At 47.3% G+C, this 14,525-nt stretch overlaps 1 protein-coding gene across 1 annotated transcript in view; it reads right to left on the bottom strand.

Annotated features, from left to right (window-relative positions):
- LOC130131562 (target of Nesh-SH3-like) overlaps nt 1–14,525 on the bottom strand; it is a 41,047-nt gene that overhangs the window by 5,418 nt on the left and 21,104 nt on the right. The window contains exons 6-19 of the mRNA XM_056301299.1: nt 14,441–14,490; nt 13,158–13,197; nt 12,392–12,469; nt 12,092–12,166; nt 10,392–10,595; nt 10,057–10,137; nt 9,119–9,307; nt 8,054–8,119; nt 6,430–6,516; nt 4,544–4,612; nt 4,326–4,451; nt 3,593–3,682; nt 3,176–3,385; nt 2,662–2,767 (exon numbers count right to left, since the gene is read on the bottom strand). Coding sequence (XP_056157274.1) covers nt 2,662–2,767; nt 3,176–3,385; nt 3,593–3,682; nt 4,326–4,451; nt 4,544–4,612; nt 6,430–6,516; nt 8,054–8,119; nt 9,119–9,307; nt 10,057–10,137; nt 10,392–10,595; nt 12,092–12,166; nt 12,392–12,469; nt 13,158–13,197; nt 14,441–14,490 — 1,471 coding nt within the window. The remainder of the gene's footprint in view (nt 1–2,661; nt 2,768–3,175; nt 3,386–3,592; nt 3,683–4,325; nt 4,452–4,543; nt 4,613–6,429; nt 6,517–8,053; nt 8,120–9,118; nt 9,308–10,056; nt 10,138–10,391; nt 10,596–12,091; nt 12,167–12,391; nt 12,470–13,157; nt 13,198–14,440; nt 14,491–14,525) is intronic.

Genomic DNA, 14,525 nt, shown 5'->3' with positions numbered 1-14,525 from the left:
GATGACGGGGAGCCAAGTCGGAGATACCGGGCGAGAGCGAGGGAGCGAGAGACGTGCAAACCGGACAGAGAGGGAAGAGGAAGAAGGCGAAACATAAACAAGACGCACTTCGACAGGTAACCCCCCTCCTCCCCCGCCCACACAGGAAGTCTCCAGAGGGATTCTTCTTCTGGTCTTTTTGTTATTTCACAGGGGGGGAAAAAAATGAGGCTGAGACATTTTGACAGATGACTCTCCAATCAAGTCTCTCCATAGAGACACACATGAAGCCTGTCCAGAACATACTTAGTACATACTTGGTACATTATACTCTGTACTATACTATACTATACTACACTTTGTGATATGCTGTCAGGCTAGCCACCCAGCTGCCATCACAACATTGTTTATGTACAAATATAAATGAGTGTTAACTTGCCTTGTGATGCCTTGGTGCCGCTTCTGATTTGATTTTGTTTATTTATGTCTGTGATTTATTTTAACATCGTTTCTATGACATATACTCTGTCTTTTCTATTGCCATTTCAATATGTTATACTGTATAATAATGTTTATATTTTCATAATAGTATGCATGGTTAAGTGTCTTGCACCGTATATAATTATGGCTACATTGTGTGTGTGTGTGTGTGTGTGTGTGTGTGTGTGTGTGTGTGTGTGTGTGTGTGTGTGTGTGTGTGTGTGTGTGTGTGTACATGTTATTTACTTCTTCATAATTTTATGAATGGTAGGTTCAGGGCTTTCTAGCTGGGGACAACCAAGGTTTGGGTTTGCTAACTGCTGTTAAAATACAAATATGCACAATGTACTATTGCGTTTTTTTGAATGAAATATGGCAAATAAATTAAAAAAAGAAGAGGCGGCGAGCAGTTGCTCTGCAGCTTCGGCGAACATCTTCTGACGCCTCTGTGCGCGTGGGCTTTAAATCAGACAATGGACTAACGACAGGGGACCACATCCCATGTAAACATGGCCGCATCAGATTTCACTTCTTAAAAAGGAAAGAGAAGCTTCTCATGTCGGTGGTCGCGAGCGTGACGGCGGTGGTGTCCAGCCGCCCCGCGTGACCCTCCCTCACGTGCCAGAAGAGGCCTCGCTCCACAGAAAGACTCGCCTCGTCTTCGATCGCTCTCCTCGGCACCGCATAGTTATCTCATATTTGGGCTCATTGAGAGCCGAGCAAGCGTGGCGGGCCCCCCCCTTCCTTCCGCGGAGGGGCGGCAGTCTCAGCTCCGCTCCTTCTACCTCCCAAAATGTCGGCTTTGACTTCACGGTCCGCTGTTCGGGTCAGCGCTGAAATGGCGAGACTACCGTGGCGTGTTTGGACAGCTGAGAGCGCCGCAAATGGGCCGTGTTTTGAGGCGGGGTCGCAGCGCTCCAGTCAAACCCGAGTACGGCGAAGCCCCAAACACGTGTTTATAAAGTAGCGAAAGTGAATTATGACTTCTATCGTCTAATTAAACCAGGCCGCATTAACCTACACGCCTGCATGTGAACAAAGAAAGATGTCCTTGTTCGGTTATTTTCGGCGACAGTGCGTCTTTATTCTTTATACCCCACATGAAAGAGGGTCGGATTGGCATTGTGATTCGAATTTTTCTTTTTTTGCCCCCCAAATCAAATCCAGACACAATTATTCTAAAAAACATCAATAAAAATGAAGCATAGATAGATTTAAAGGACTTTGCCAGAGGAAATGCGGACCAGACATTTTCAGGCGGAGAGGTCTTGTGATGTCATTACACACATTCAGATCTCAGAAGTCACACAAACTCACAACAGGCCGCACGTTCATATTTCCCAGGAAGCGGTGCATCGATTCGTACACCGGATTCAGAAAATAGACATATTCCAGGGGCATCTGGGTAGCGTGGCGGTCTATTCTGTTGCCTACCAACATGGGAATCGCCGGTTCGAATCCCCATGTAACCTCCATCTTGGTCGGGCGTCCCTATTGGCCGTGTCTGCGGGTGGGAGGCCGGATGTGGGTACGGCTCCTGGTCGCTGCACTAGCGCCTCCTCTGGTCGGTCGGGGCGCCTGTTCAGAGGGGAGGGGGAACTGGGGGGAATAGCGTGATCCTCCCACGCGCTACGTCCCCCTGGCGAAACTCCTCACTGTCAGGTGAAAAGGAGCGGCTGGCGACTCCACATGTATCAGAGGAGGCATGTGGTAGTCTGCAGCCCTCCCCGGCTCGGCAGAGGGGGAGGAGCAGTGACCGGGACGGCTTGGCATAGGGTAATTGGCCAAGTACAACTGGAGAGAAAAAGGGGGAAAAATCCCCCCCCCCCAAAAAATAGACATACTCGACTTCAAATCCATCTCTCGACCTCCCTTCCTCTCATCTTTCCCGTTATTCCCATTTTAGGAATAATTTACAGTTTCATTTAGCAGACGCTTTTATCCAAAGCGACGCCCATCTGAGAGGTAGCTAGCTTGTATAGCATTAGCATGGACTCTCCCCGGAGACTCGTCACAACCGACGCTCTTACCCGCCGAGCTATCCAGCTGAGTTAACAGTGTGCAAAGCACCGGCCATCTGATTCGGACTGCAATTCTTCCATCTCCCAGAAGGGGTGACGTTTGTTTTGGGTTTAGACCGGCCGTTCTATCACTAAACCGAGGGCAGGCGAGTCAAGACCCACAAGTCATGAGAACACCCACCTGCTCTCTGGTTTGAGGTTCTCCACGGCGGTGTGAGTTTGGTTGGTGGTCAGAATAGAAACCTGCTCTCCATCTGGTCCTTTGGCGGTGGATATGACCTCATATTCTGTGGAGGAGAATAGGAAATGTTCATGAATCAACCACGGGGGAAGGTAGGACCGGTGCTGTCGAGGGAAACCAGCATCAGTACCACTCATGTTGCTGATGAAAAACGAGACAAAAATGGACGACCATTTTTTCCACGAGGGAAAACAAGAAGGGAACTGAACCCGAAACTCGCCTTTGTAAAGCCGACCTGAAAGTGTACTTCCATCATCACGCTTGTTTACAAAGGTGCAGTTGGATGTAGTTCTCATCTTGCTTTCTTCGATGAGAAATGCACTACAAAAATCCTTATGACTATTGGTCATGAAAACAACGCGTTAGATCCTTCTGGACCCTTCGGGCCAAAACCAGTAGAGTAGGGAACATTAAACCAAATGGTGAATGGTTACTGTGGGTCACATTTCCCTACCGGTGGTGTCGTTGTCAGTTTTCTCCCAGTCCAGGATGATGAAGGAGGGGCATCCTTCCACCGTCACCACGGTGAGGTTGGAAGGGGGAGACTTGGGGGGCGCCGTCACATTGGCGTCTCCGGGTTCGCCCTCGGGGAAGTAGTTGAGCGAGGAGGTGATGGAGCACGGCTCGTCCGGTTTCTTGTCAGTTTTGTAGACCACATGAGGCGCTGTTTGTGTTTAAGTGTGTGTGCATGCGAGAGAGAGAGAGAGAGAGTGTGAGTTGGGGGGTGTTCATTTCTCTCTACAGCAAATGATGAAGGGGTATACAGGATGTCACACACGACAGGTTGTACTCTGACATGTTAGCCAAAGACCTCGTCTGCGAGTGACGTTTGAACTGCGGCCTCGTTGCCTTCAGATGGTCTGTTTCTTACCCACAAACCGCTTCTTCCCCAAGGCGTCCAGGTCTGAGGTAGGCTGGGAGTTGAACAAGACCGAGTCCTCCCAGTGTTCGAACTGGTCTGCTGGGGAAAAGAAAGAAGAAAGAAAAAAAACAAAACACCTATGAACACAAAAGTCATCACAGATTTCGGGTTTACCTCAGAATTAAGATTATTATTAGTATAATTTCTTTATTTATGTTGCACTCGTCTAAACATGGGTACAAAAGCTTCACAGGATAAAATAAATGACAGATAACGGTGTATAAATTCTGAGTACACAACAGGAAATTACAGCCAAGCAATCGGATTGGTTAAATTCCACCTATGCTGTTGTTTCCCACGATCCACTGAAAAAAGAAAAACCACCATTGGCTGCAAAGCAAACCTGCAGCCAGCTGATTGAGTAGCAGCCCTGTGCTTCCTGGTCATTTCTCTTGTGTATGTTCATTCATTTGCACACAACTTCCCGTGTAGTGCACATGGGGGGAGGCTGATCGTACTCAGCCGTCCACCAGATGTACTGCGTCTCATGACGCTGGGTAAAAACGGTTCTCCGGGGGAATCGTGCCAGCGGGAAACATCCCAAACACAATCAATTTCAGAATCTAAACTGAGGCTTTAGTTACACATGATTTAGCGAGTACTGTCCCAGGGCCTTGGAAATAACGTGATGTAAATACGACACAAGCGCAACAGAAATGCTGTTAGTGAGCATCGGTCATACTGTCGACTGGCGGTGCGGCGGTGGTCATCAGCTTGTGGTCCTGCTTGGCGGGCTTGGCCGTCACCGGGGAGATTTTAGCCTTCAGGACTGGCAGCTTGTCAGTCTGCTTCAAGTTGTTCACCTTATCTGAAGGAAACAGGAAACATGGCGTTTGGTTAAAGACAGACGGACAGACAAATAGATTGATTGGTTGGTTGACTGACTGATGAATTTCCTACCCGTTTCACCGGGTTTCCCCACCATGTTTGGTTTCTTGTTGACTGGTACGGACGGGCGAGCGAGGGATCCTGTAAAACAAGGTAAAGCAGCAGCAAATTACAGGTTGTTATCGTTACATGCTGTTAAAAGATCTCAAGAAAAAAGAAAATGGGTCCACAACTAGCCGATTTCTTTCGTCTAATAATATTCAACCAGGCGGAAGTGTTTATTTACTCAAGCAGCCAACTGTCTATCTCTCTGGCTTTCATCTGGAATCAGGTCATTACACAGAAGTGCCAAAAACAATACGATCACTCTGGCGGAGCTGTTCATACGTGAGAGGCCCGTTTTAATGGGAAACGGTGGAAGACCTGGATCACCAGCATCCTAATGATGGAGATGTCTCGTAAACATGAATGGCCAGTGCAAAAGTACGGCCGTGCTGGAAATTAAAATCAGGCATGTTATTGCGTTGAGATGATGACTTTTTAAAATAGGGAGAAAACCAAAGCTCGAAAGAGCTATTTTGGCTAGCCAGCCACTCGCTAATGCACTGGAAAATCAACCGGTTTCTCCCGCTAACTCGGAACCCGATACCCGTCTCCAAACGGCAAATGAACCTGAAAACATGAACAATCCCACATAATACCGCCAGGTTTTATGCATTTGCTAAGATCTGCGCAGATTCAAGTGCAAAACCTGTTGCCAATTATGTCCCCCCCCCTCCTGCCCCCCCCCCGCCCGCTCGCTCGCTCGAAGAGAGGCCAAATTCTTCCCAATCAAGGAATTGATCCCGCTCCAAAACTAAACAGAATAAATGCAAAGCCCGAACATGAAAGATGAAGAAGTCCTGAAACATTTTAGCTTGTAACGTGAAACAATACAGGCACATTCCTCTCAATCAGCCCCGTGTAAATAGCTACGCTGAGAGAGGGGCGGCCAGTTTCTTCCCTATAGCCCCGCTATGGGCACGTCTGCTGCTCCTGCAAACATGCCCCCCCCCCACCTCCCCCACCCCAAGCCAACAAGCTGGAGTTTGTCGAGCTGTGCTTCGTTCTCGGGTTAGACAGCTATAACTTGGTGAAGCCATTAATTCAAGTGATTAAAACTGCACTGGACAATTTCGATCTGCATTGAATGCACTGTGTTATTGCTGTGTGCCGAGCTATTTTGGCCGATATTTCCCGTTCAATGGAAAGTGACAACGAGAGTAACAATACTGCTTCGTATCAGTTCCTACCAGCGAGAGCCAGACAACACATCATTTCTGTCCACTTCAGAGTCGTGAACGGCACAATTTCTTTTGATTAGAGAATGAAAGAAAAAAAAAATGGTTTGGAAAAAAATCTTTTCCGTATAAACATAATCCACGATGAAAAAAAAAAGAAAGAAAAGCAAACAATGGTTTCAGCATTTGGATAAAAACTTTGCCATTGCACGCCATGCTGTGCTGTGCTGCGCGAGGTTTTCCAAGCGCGGGCGCCTCTGCAGCGGCGCCTGCTTAACGTCAGTGCGCGAGCGTTTCAAGCAGCAAGCGGGTAGGCTGAAGCGCACGGACCCCCTCCGGCGAGAACAGCAGGAACTAACTCCGAGGGTCTGGGCCAATTAGCACATCCGCTAATGAGGAACACTCACCCTCGGACCTGCGTGCCGTGAAAAAAGCTAAATGCTCAGCAGGGTGAGGTCAGAAGCTACCAGGACCCCCCCCCCCCTCACATGTTGGTACGTTAGTTTTTTTTACAGGCATGGTGACCACTGTCACTGCCGGGTCCAGTGAAGGTCTGATGGACAGGGCCGAGTCATGCAGTATCTTTGCAGTATTTGCAGTAGCATTACTGGGGTGCCGCTGTACACGCGGAGCGATGTGAGCTGGATGCAGACGGGCTACGATCATGCCATTACCAACCATAAAACCGCTCTTCGACAGTGGGCCCCGACCGTCCGAACTTTCCGGGGAATTCATCTTTCTTGTCCTCCGACAAGGAGTTGTTCACTGCAGTGGGAAAAGTACCAGGATCAAAACTGGCTTCTGTCTTTCGAGATCAGTCTCTGGCATGGCTACGCGGGCTGATCAACACTGCAAACAGACTGAAACTGAACATGACGACATTTGAGAAAAGAGCCGTGACCTCCTGTGCATCCCGCTGTCTTGCACTGCCGTTCCAGTGCACTCACTGACTCCCCCCAAACCTTACGTCACATAAATGCTGTCTGGTTTAACACAAACGTAATGTAAGACAAGAGGACAGACCACACATGGAAAGAGGAGGAAAATGATGGACACCAAAAACCAATGCCAGCTCAAGCTTGCTGCACAGGACAAGCAGACACATCAAGCAAACCGAGGAAAGACCTTTTCAGACCCGAAATAATGAAGAACAGACAAGTCTGAATAGTCCTGACATGCTGGCATGTCAAAGGAGAACTGAATACCTATTTACTATACTATACTGTACTATACTATACTATACTGTACCATACTATGCTGTACCATACTATACTGTACCATACTATACTATACCATACTATGCTGTACCATACTATACTATAACATACTATGCTGTACCATACTATACTATACCATACTATGCTGTACCATACTATACTATAACATACTATGCTGTACCATACTATACTATACCATACTATACTGCACTATACTATACTGTACCATACAATACTATACCATACTATACTGTACCATACTATGTTATACTATACCATACTATGCTGTGCCATACTACACTATACCATACTATACTACACTATACTGTACTGTACTATACTATACTACACTGTACCATACTATACTATACCATACCATACTATACTGTACTGTACTATACTACACTGTACTATACTATACTATACTGTGCTATGATATACTTTAGCTCCAATCCACTACACTTAATATACTCTAACTGCTTGATTGCTTTCGCATTTCTCAGATGGTTAAAAAAAATCTGTGTGTGTGCTCAATCTTTGGGGAATAATACGTGTATTTATTCTCCAAAATTCAAATTTGAAAGCGTTTTACTGTTTGGATGAATTACCATGGAGGGTCGTAACACTGTACAGCTTCATAAAAACCAGACTAAATAAAACATTGTGACCATAGCCCAGTGTCCAAACTACAGCGAAACCCCAAAAAGCTACAACCCCCCCCACCACCACCACCGCCGCCACCACCACCACCACCACACTGGACACCGAGTGACATAATCGTCTGCCGTTTCTGGTCTTACGTCACTACTCAAATAATCAAGTTGATTATTTGAAGAAGAGTCTCTCTGAAACCTGCCTCAGCGCTGGATCTGCAGAAGCTGGACCCGACACAGCAAACATCTCTGACAAACGGCAACATGGACGGACAGAACGATGGCGTGATGGATGATGGAGTGACATAAAATTATGAACAAACATGGTGGATGAGGAGACCGACACCGACATGAGCTGCAGACGAAGATGCTGCAAAGCGACTGCGGGTTAATGATGACGGAAAAACACACAAGACAAATGAGTAATTTTACCCAATCGAGGCCGGGACCATATGGCTGGTTTAGGGAGGGCAAAGCCCTTGTGATGTTCTCCATTTGCTGTTGGGAGAGGGGAACGTTACAAAGAGGTGAAAACATTACAAACCGAAGGCTTCAGAAGATGAACCATATAAGTCCGTTGTGGACTTTTCATAGTACCTTTCTAACAAGCCATTTTTTTTTCTGGTATTGAATGTTGAGTCTTATCTTTCATCAACCAAGGAAAAATAGAATAAATGGAGTGAGGTCATTTGTTTCCAATGCAGACCAAGTAATTTCGATATTCTCCTTTTAAAACAAGTGACATCATCTTAATAGAAAACCTCTTACAAGTCGCCCCTTGTTTCCAGGAACGTTAATTTTCTTTCCCGTTTTAAGGAAAACGGTGAAATGAGTCAGACGCTCAACTAAAGACTTGTTAGAAAGATATGTTTTTGCAATGTGAACGGTCTAAAAATAATCTGGATTTCTACATTCAAATTTCAGTGTCTCTAATTGTGAACTTTGGTGCACGGTCGTCTTCTGAAGAGTTCAAAGATCATCTCAAAGGAACCGCAGTGTAGAAAGCAAGAAAAGGTAAAAGCCAAACAAAACTACAATGACAGTGCGATGGGTGAGACTTTGTGAGATGTGACACCATCACGGACCTTTCTTTGGCCAGTTCGGTAGATTTTTCGGTTTCACTTTGAAATGAAACGAACGTGGATAATCGTGTAAATTATTCAAGACACGGCCGGCATACGACAATGTCTACATCAAACCAATCCACGAAGCCCGACGGCCGCGGCTTCGCCCGACGGCTCGCGTGTGATAGACACCCATGACCGCCCTTTAACTCGATACTGACAAACTCAGTCAAAGCGTGACCGATCACGCCTCACGTGGCGAAACATGAAACCGGGCCCCCAAAAGCCCAAAAAACAGACGCTGTAAACTCAATATCTGTCCAGTTGTAACAACATTTGGGGCTGATTTGGGTCTACTTGCAGTGTGGTGGAAATTATGTAAGAGCTTTGAGAGCAGGCGTGGGAGAGGGTGGAATTAAAACTGCTCCATTACCCCCTCGGATCGAAGTCAGGGAGGCGTTACTGGACCTAGGAGAGGAGGAGTAGGGTTGTCTGAAGCCATTAGAGAGGGTAAAGAGGGGGTTTCTCGATGACGGCCTCATGGCTCTGCCGACAGCTGTAACAGAGGGGCCATATGGCCGAAGGGGCAACGACAGGCCAGCGTTTCCCCTGTTGCCTTCACCTAGAAAACAATCGAAGGGCCTTTGTTACAATCGATGCCTTCTCTGTATGTATCTCATGGGGTGAGATAGTGATCAGAGCGCCATTCAGACAAAGCTTGAAGCCACCGCCAGCAGCCCTAAGCAGTGAAGGTTAGTGATGGATAATGTATAGCTAGTCATCTATTTCAATTGATTCCAATTGGCCTATGTAATATCTAGAATTCTTGGCCCTTGACATACCGTTTACTGAAACCTTCTCTTAGCATTAGCATACAAGAGTACACTGTATATGCTATGATTTTGTTTTCGACACAGATTAATGGGAAATTAGGTTTCAAGTATGCCATGGTATAACTTACAATTCATGGACTGCCACTACAAGTACAATGATGTGATCGCAAGGCTTTTCTTAAAGCGCTTACGATCTGGAAATCAAAGTCATATAAGCCGATGGTGAGCTTCGGTAGCACATTGCAACCATGACCGTAAGACTGTGCGTGACATGCAGACATTGGGAGCCATGTTGGATACAAAATGTTCAGAGATGTGTGACAAAGGACACACCGCCATTCATGGGACAGCCATTCCTGTGGACGAAATGAGGTGACACACTGAATGGTGGGACAACCCGAGAGCTGCGAGAACAACGATGGTGATTGCAGACATGGACACGTCACACAGTACAGCAGACACAGACAGAGAAAGCGACACCGGCTTCGATCGCAAGACACAGGAAGCGTTAGCATTCCTTAATGAGGTCATCATTTACCCCAGTTGTTATTGTTTTTGGCCCTCTCATTGGACAAGGCCAATCTCGGCGGCGATGAACCGTCCTGCGATTGGCCGAAAGCTGTGTGGGAAAGAGAAGGTTTAACGGTTTGTGGAGGACCCTGGGTTTTCAAAGTCGAGATCCCATTCAACCGAGTGCCCACGGAAGTTCAACAGAAAATAGCAGGTCGCTGTCAGTATCAAACGTTTCTTTTTGAAGATTGTTCCCGTCTTTGTGTAACCAACACAGATCTTCCCAACATTACCATCACGTCACACTCTGCAAAAAGAAAACAAAGAGCAGGAAAAATAAGAAAGTTTAAAGTTGTAAATTACCAGCTGGGTTATGAGGCTTCTCTGTTGCACTAACGGGCAGCTTTGGATGAGAGTGTCCCTGACGCTGGTCACCGTTTGTGGGGGAGTTAGGGACAGGGGAGGCTGTCGTGCTGGTGGGAGGGGCATTGGTGGACAGAAGTTGGGGGAGGGCAGGAGGGCGCTCCGCGGGATGGCCGGTGTCATTTCTAATACTGTTTCCTTTGTCTAGGGTGAGAGAGAAGAGGGGTACCATGATGATGTGGGCCCAGAAGGGACGGCCTGATGTGATAAACTATGCATTGTATTTGTTCTGACTTGACTCTGGGACGTCAGGAGGTTCAGGTTGTATTCCACACAAGCAGACATGCATTTGAATTCTTCTCACCCGCTCCAGCATGTGCAGAGAGATGAGAACCATCAGATGCATGTCTTCGAAACCTCAGCCATCTTTAAGTTTCCCACCCAGTTAGCGAATCAAATTGACGACAATGTTTTGGGTCCCATAATTCTGTGCCTCACAAAAATATGGCGTTGTCTGAGAGGCATTGTCATGAGAACACAGAGAGAGAGGACTGGATTAGAGGGACGGGCTTGCAGATCATCTTGTGTTGCCTTTCCCTGGTAGGAAGCTGTAACACATCCGAGTCTGTACTGCGCAGCATGCGGTCCTGTCATGCAGACTCATCCAACCCAGCATGGCAATGGCTACAGTATATATAAGGCAGCCATACTGAGCACCAAACACAGGGCGAGATGGATGGACGGATGCACGGAGGAATAGATGAACAGAGGGCAGGTTAGACGGAAACATGGAAGAACTAAGAGAAGGCCTAATTCTTAAAATCTGGTGACCGGTGTAAACTAATTCTGCAGAGAAGGGAGACCCAAGGAAACTTGCTCTCATAAGCTTAATGGTGCAGCGCTGATGGGTAACCCAGTAAGTCTTATCAGACCAAAGACTCTCTCCCTCTCTCAATACTGACATGTTGATACGCTAACAACTTTGTGAACGATGCACAGGTGTGTCTCGTTGATATGTCAAACACTGTTTTCTGTTCTTCTTTGATTTAAAGCACCTTTTACAGGTTCGTATACTCAACGTGTGCTGTGGCTTTCATAAATGTTTTGTTTCTCGATAAACAAAACTGTACGTATCACTGAGCGGTGTGATGAAAATGTGTCGTGGTTGTAGAGAAACCTCCGATATGCCCTGAGGAGAGAGAAAAGGACAGATAGCAAGACGGATGAATACAAGGCTGGATGAGGGGATGATGCAGGAACAGCTGTGAGGAGAAAGATAAGGATGTTTCGCGAGGGCTGAACAGATGAACAGAATGAGGGCCGCGGCTGTGCGAACAGAAGCGATCAGCACTAATTGTACTGCCAAGAAAAGCCCGAGGCCTGAGCAGGATGGCGGTTATGGATCGTGTGCAGGACTAGCTTCGGCTGCACTCGGTGACTTTGTAAACTTGCTCGTAGCATTGCACCCGTGAGCCGCGCACGCCAATGCCTTCATTTCCACGCCTCTCGTCAAACGTCTAACCCTGAGGACTCAAGGCATGCCAGCATGCAGCCAATCAGAACAGCTGCTGTTCCCAGACCCCCTCCCCCCCTCCCCCCCATCCGAGCAGCGTAATTGGACTCAGCCAAGCAGGTGACGAATGACTGCGAATGAAGCCGTATGATTCAAAACAAACATGAAATGAGCGTCTTTCCGTTACCCAGTGAAAACTGAGGCCATTTTGGCTCAGCGGAGCCGGGCAGAGGTAGAGTTTCCTGACGGCTCTCGGGTGGGGCTGTGGAAATAATATATGGTTTCACAAGAAGGAAAAGGGGGGGGAAAAAAAGGTGTCAAAATGAAAAAAAGAGTGAAATGATTTTGTACAGAAATACTTTGGGTGCAGCTGGTAGCTTCAGAAATACATGTACAAGGCCCAGATGTGCCCCGCTACCCTGAATGAGATAAAAAAAACAAAACATAAAGCAAAGTATCTGTTTGAGAAAGGAAAAGAGATAATCACCGAAAGATCTTGGTGCTCCTGGGAAACCTTGGTTTTTTAGCAGGGGAGAGAGCCGAGGCTGGGTCCGGTTGTGGAGAGCTGTAACGGTAAAGATTTCAACATGAGGTTGCAGAGGAAAAAAGAAAAACACATCTGTAACCCAACGCCAAGATTAGGAAGGATAAGGATTTTCTCCTTTAAAAAAAAAAAAACACGATGTCGTTCCATCGATCAGTTTAACACCTTACAATACATAACAGCGATCAATGCATTATCTGAATATCGGTTATTGGCTGGAAACAGTGTATCTGATTTGACTTGCTGTGCAGAACTGAGCGTCTAAGAGTATCGGGGCTGCGTTCAAGTCGACCGTATCGACGCTTTGGCTTGACAACAGAAACATAAAACCCATCTGGTCTACAAGCTTTACCTTTGTCTTAAACCTTGACAGCCCAAAGTACCATCTGCTGACCGACCGGCGTAAAAACCCTCAGAACTGGTCTGAACATGTTGTAACAGTTGTCAGGAAACCCTTCACCCTTGTTTTTCTGTTCATTATTTTCTCTAAAAAAACCAGATGGAGCTAGATGCGGCGGTCCTGACTGCGTCCACTGTACATGCCGGCGCAGCGTTTGAACGACCGAGCAGCGCAGCGTGTTGTCTGAACAAGTACAATGACTTTCTGTCTTTATAGGGGAGAGAAGAAAAAAAAAAGAGGAGAGAAAACAACTAAAAAAATAAAAAAAAAAAAGGGGAAAAAAACCCCCAAGTTGAAACGGTTTCTTACCAGGCCGAGGTGGAAACAGAGCGCGGGGACCAAGCGGTTTCTGAAAAACAGAAAACATTGACATATAAAGCGCTCATTTACGACGAATCCCACGTCCATCTGGAAAACACAGTTGGCGTTCATTTGTTTCATATCTGGAAACCGAGACGGATCCAGTCTGTTAATGGGTTCTGTTGTTCTCACAAAACCGTTACAAAAAACTCGCTGTGTATAGTCTACTGTCTACATGTAGTCTAGCGGTATGTGTCGGTATGTACATTCGTATATTTGCTGTTCTTGGCAGTTGAACAGATTTTGTGACTTTGGGGAACAAAAAAAAAGGGCACACAGGCTAACCGCAGATGTTGCACGATAGAAAACCACAGAAAAGCAACACAAGCGGATTAACAAATGGAGAAACCACACGAGTGGGACACACCGGGGGTCAGGGAGCTGCGAGACAGGGAGGACGTTCGGGAGTTCACTGCTGAGTTGGCAGTCTTGTCTAACGTGACCTCTGACCCCTCACCCTGACAGCTCACGCGTTAATCTGCACCCCTGCCTGGAAGACCTAGGTTACGACCCAGCCATGTGCCGAGAGGCCACGCACACCGTCCTCATACTTATCGTGTGCGCGCATGCACTTCCGAGGGCCGCCCGCGCCGTACGTACCCGGTGAGCGACCCGGGGAAACCTGCAAACCCGGCGCGACCCGAGTCCGAACAGAGGCAGGACCCCGTCCCCTAGGAACGACCATGTGTCTTGATGATATAGATGTTGTCAGTGTGTTTATGTTGGCTCAGCTGGGTCGCGGGGCCTAACCCCTCTTTAACACACATTAACATGGGCTGAGGAGAGGGCGGGCGGCCGGGGGTGGGTGTGTGTGTGTGTGTGTGTGTGTGTGTGTGTGTGTGTGTGTGTGTGTCTGGCGTTACGCAATCCAGTCGCGTTCCTCGGCTCTGTTTTAACACATGGTTGAAATAAAATGCATTAAGGGGCGCCTCCGCAGCCAAATGGTTACAGCGCATACCACACGGTCGCAACATCGCCGGTTCAGATCCAGCCGGCGACTTCTGTTCCCTCTCTATCTCCCCCGTTTCCCGTCTGCCTCCACCATCGCTCTCGAATAAAGGCATAAAATACCAAAACCGGCATGACGACCACCTTGTTCAAGATGAGCTGCTCGTCCTTTAAAAAAAAAAAACCCCACCAGTATCATGTAATGGTGGGATTAGCACCTTTCCCCAGCAGCTTTAGGTACTTAAAGCACAGCGGGGGGGGGGGGGGGCGGGGGGGGTACGTACCATTGGTTTTGCCAGATTGCGGAGTTTGTAGGGCTTCTGCATGGTCTTATCTGTGAAAAGGAGGGAAAAAGAGTGAAATAAAACC

This window comes from Lampris incognitus, chromosome 21 (genome assembly GCF_029633865.1).
Source record: "Lampris incognitus isolate fLamInc1 chromosome 21, fLamInc1.hap2, whole genome shotgun sequence".
Classification (NCBI taxonomy): Eukaryota; Metazoa; Chordata; class Actinopteri; order Lampriformes; family Lampridae; genus Lampris; species Lampris incognitus.
This window is presented reverse-complemented; position numbering and strand designations above follow the sequence as displayed.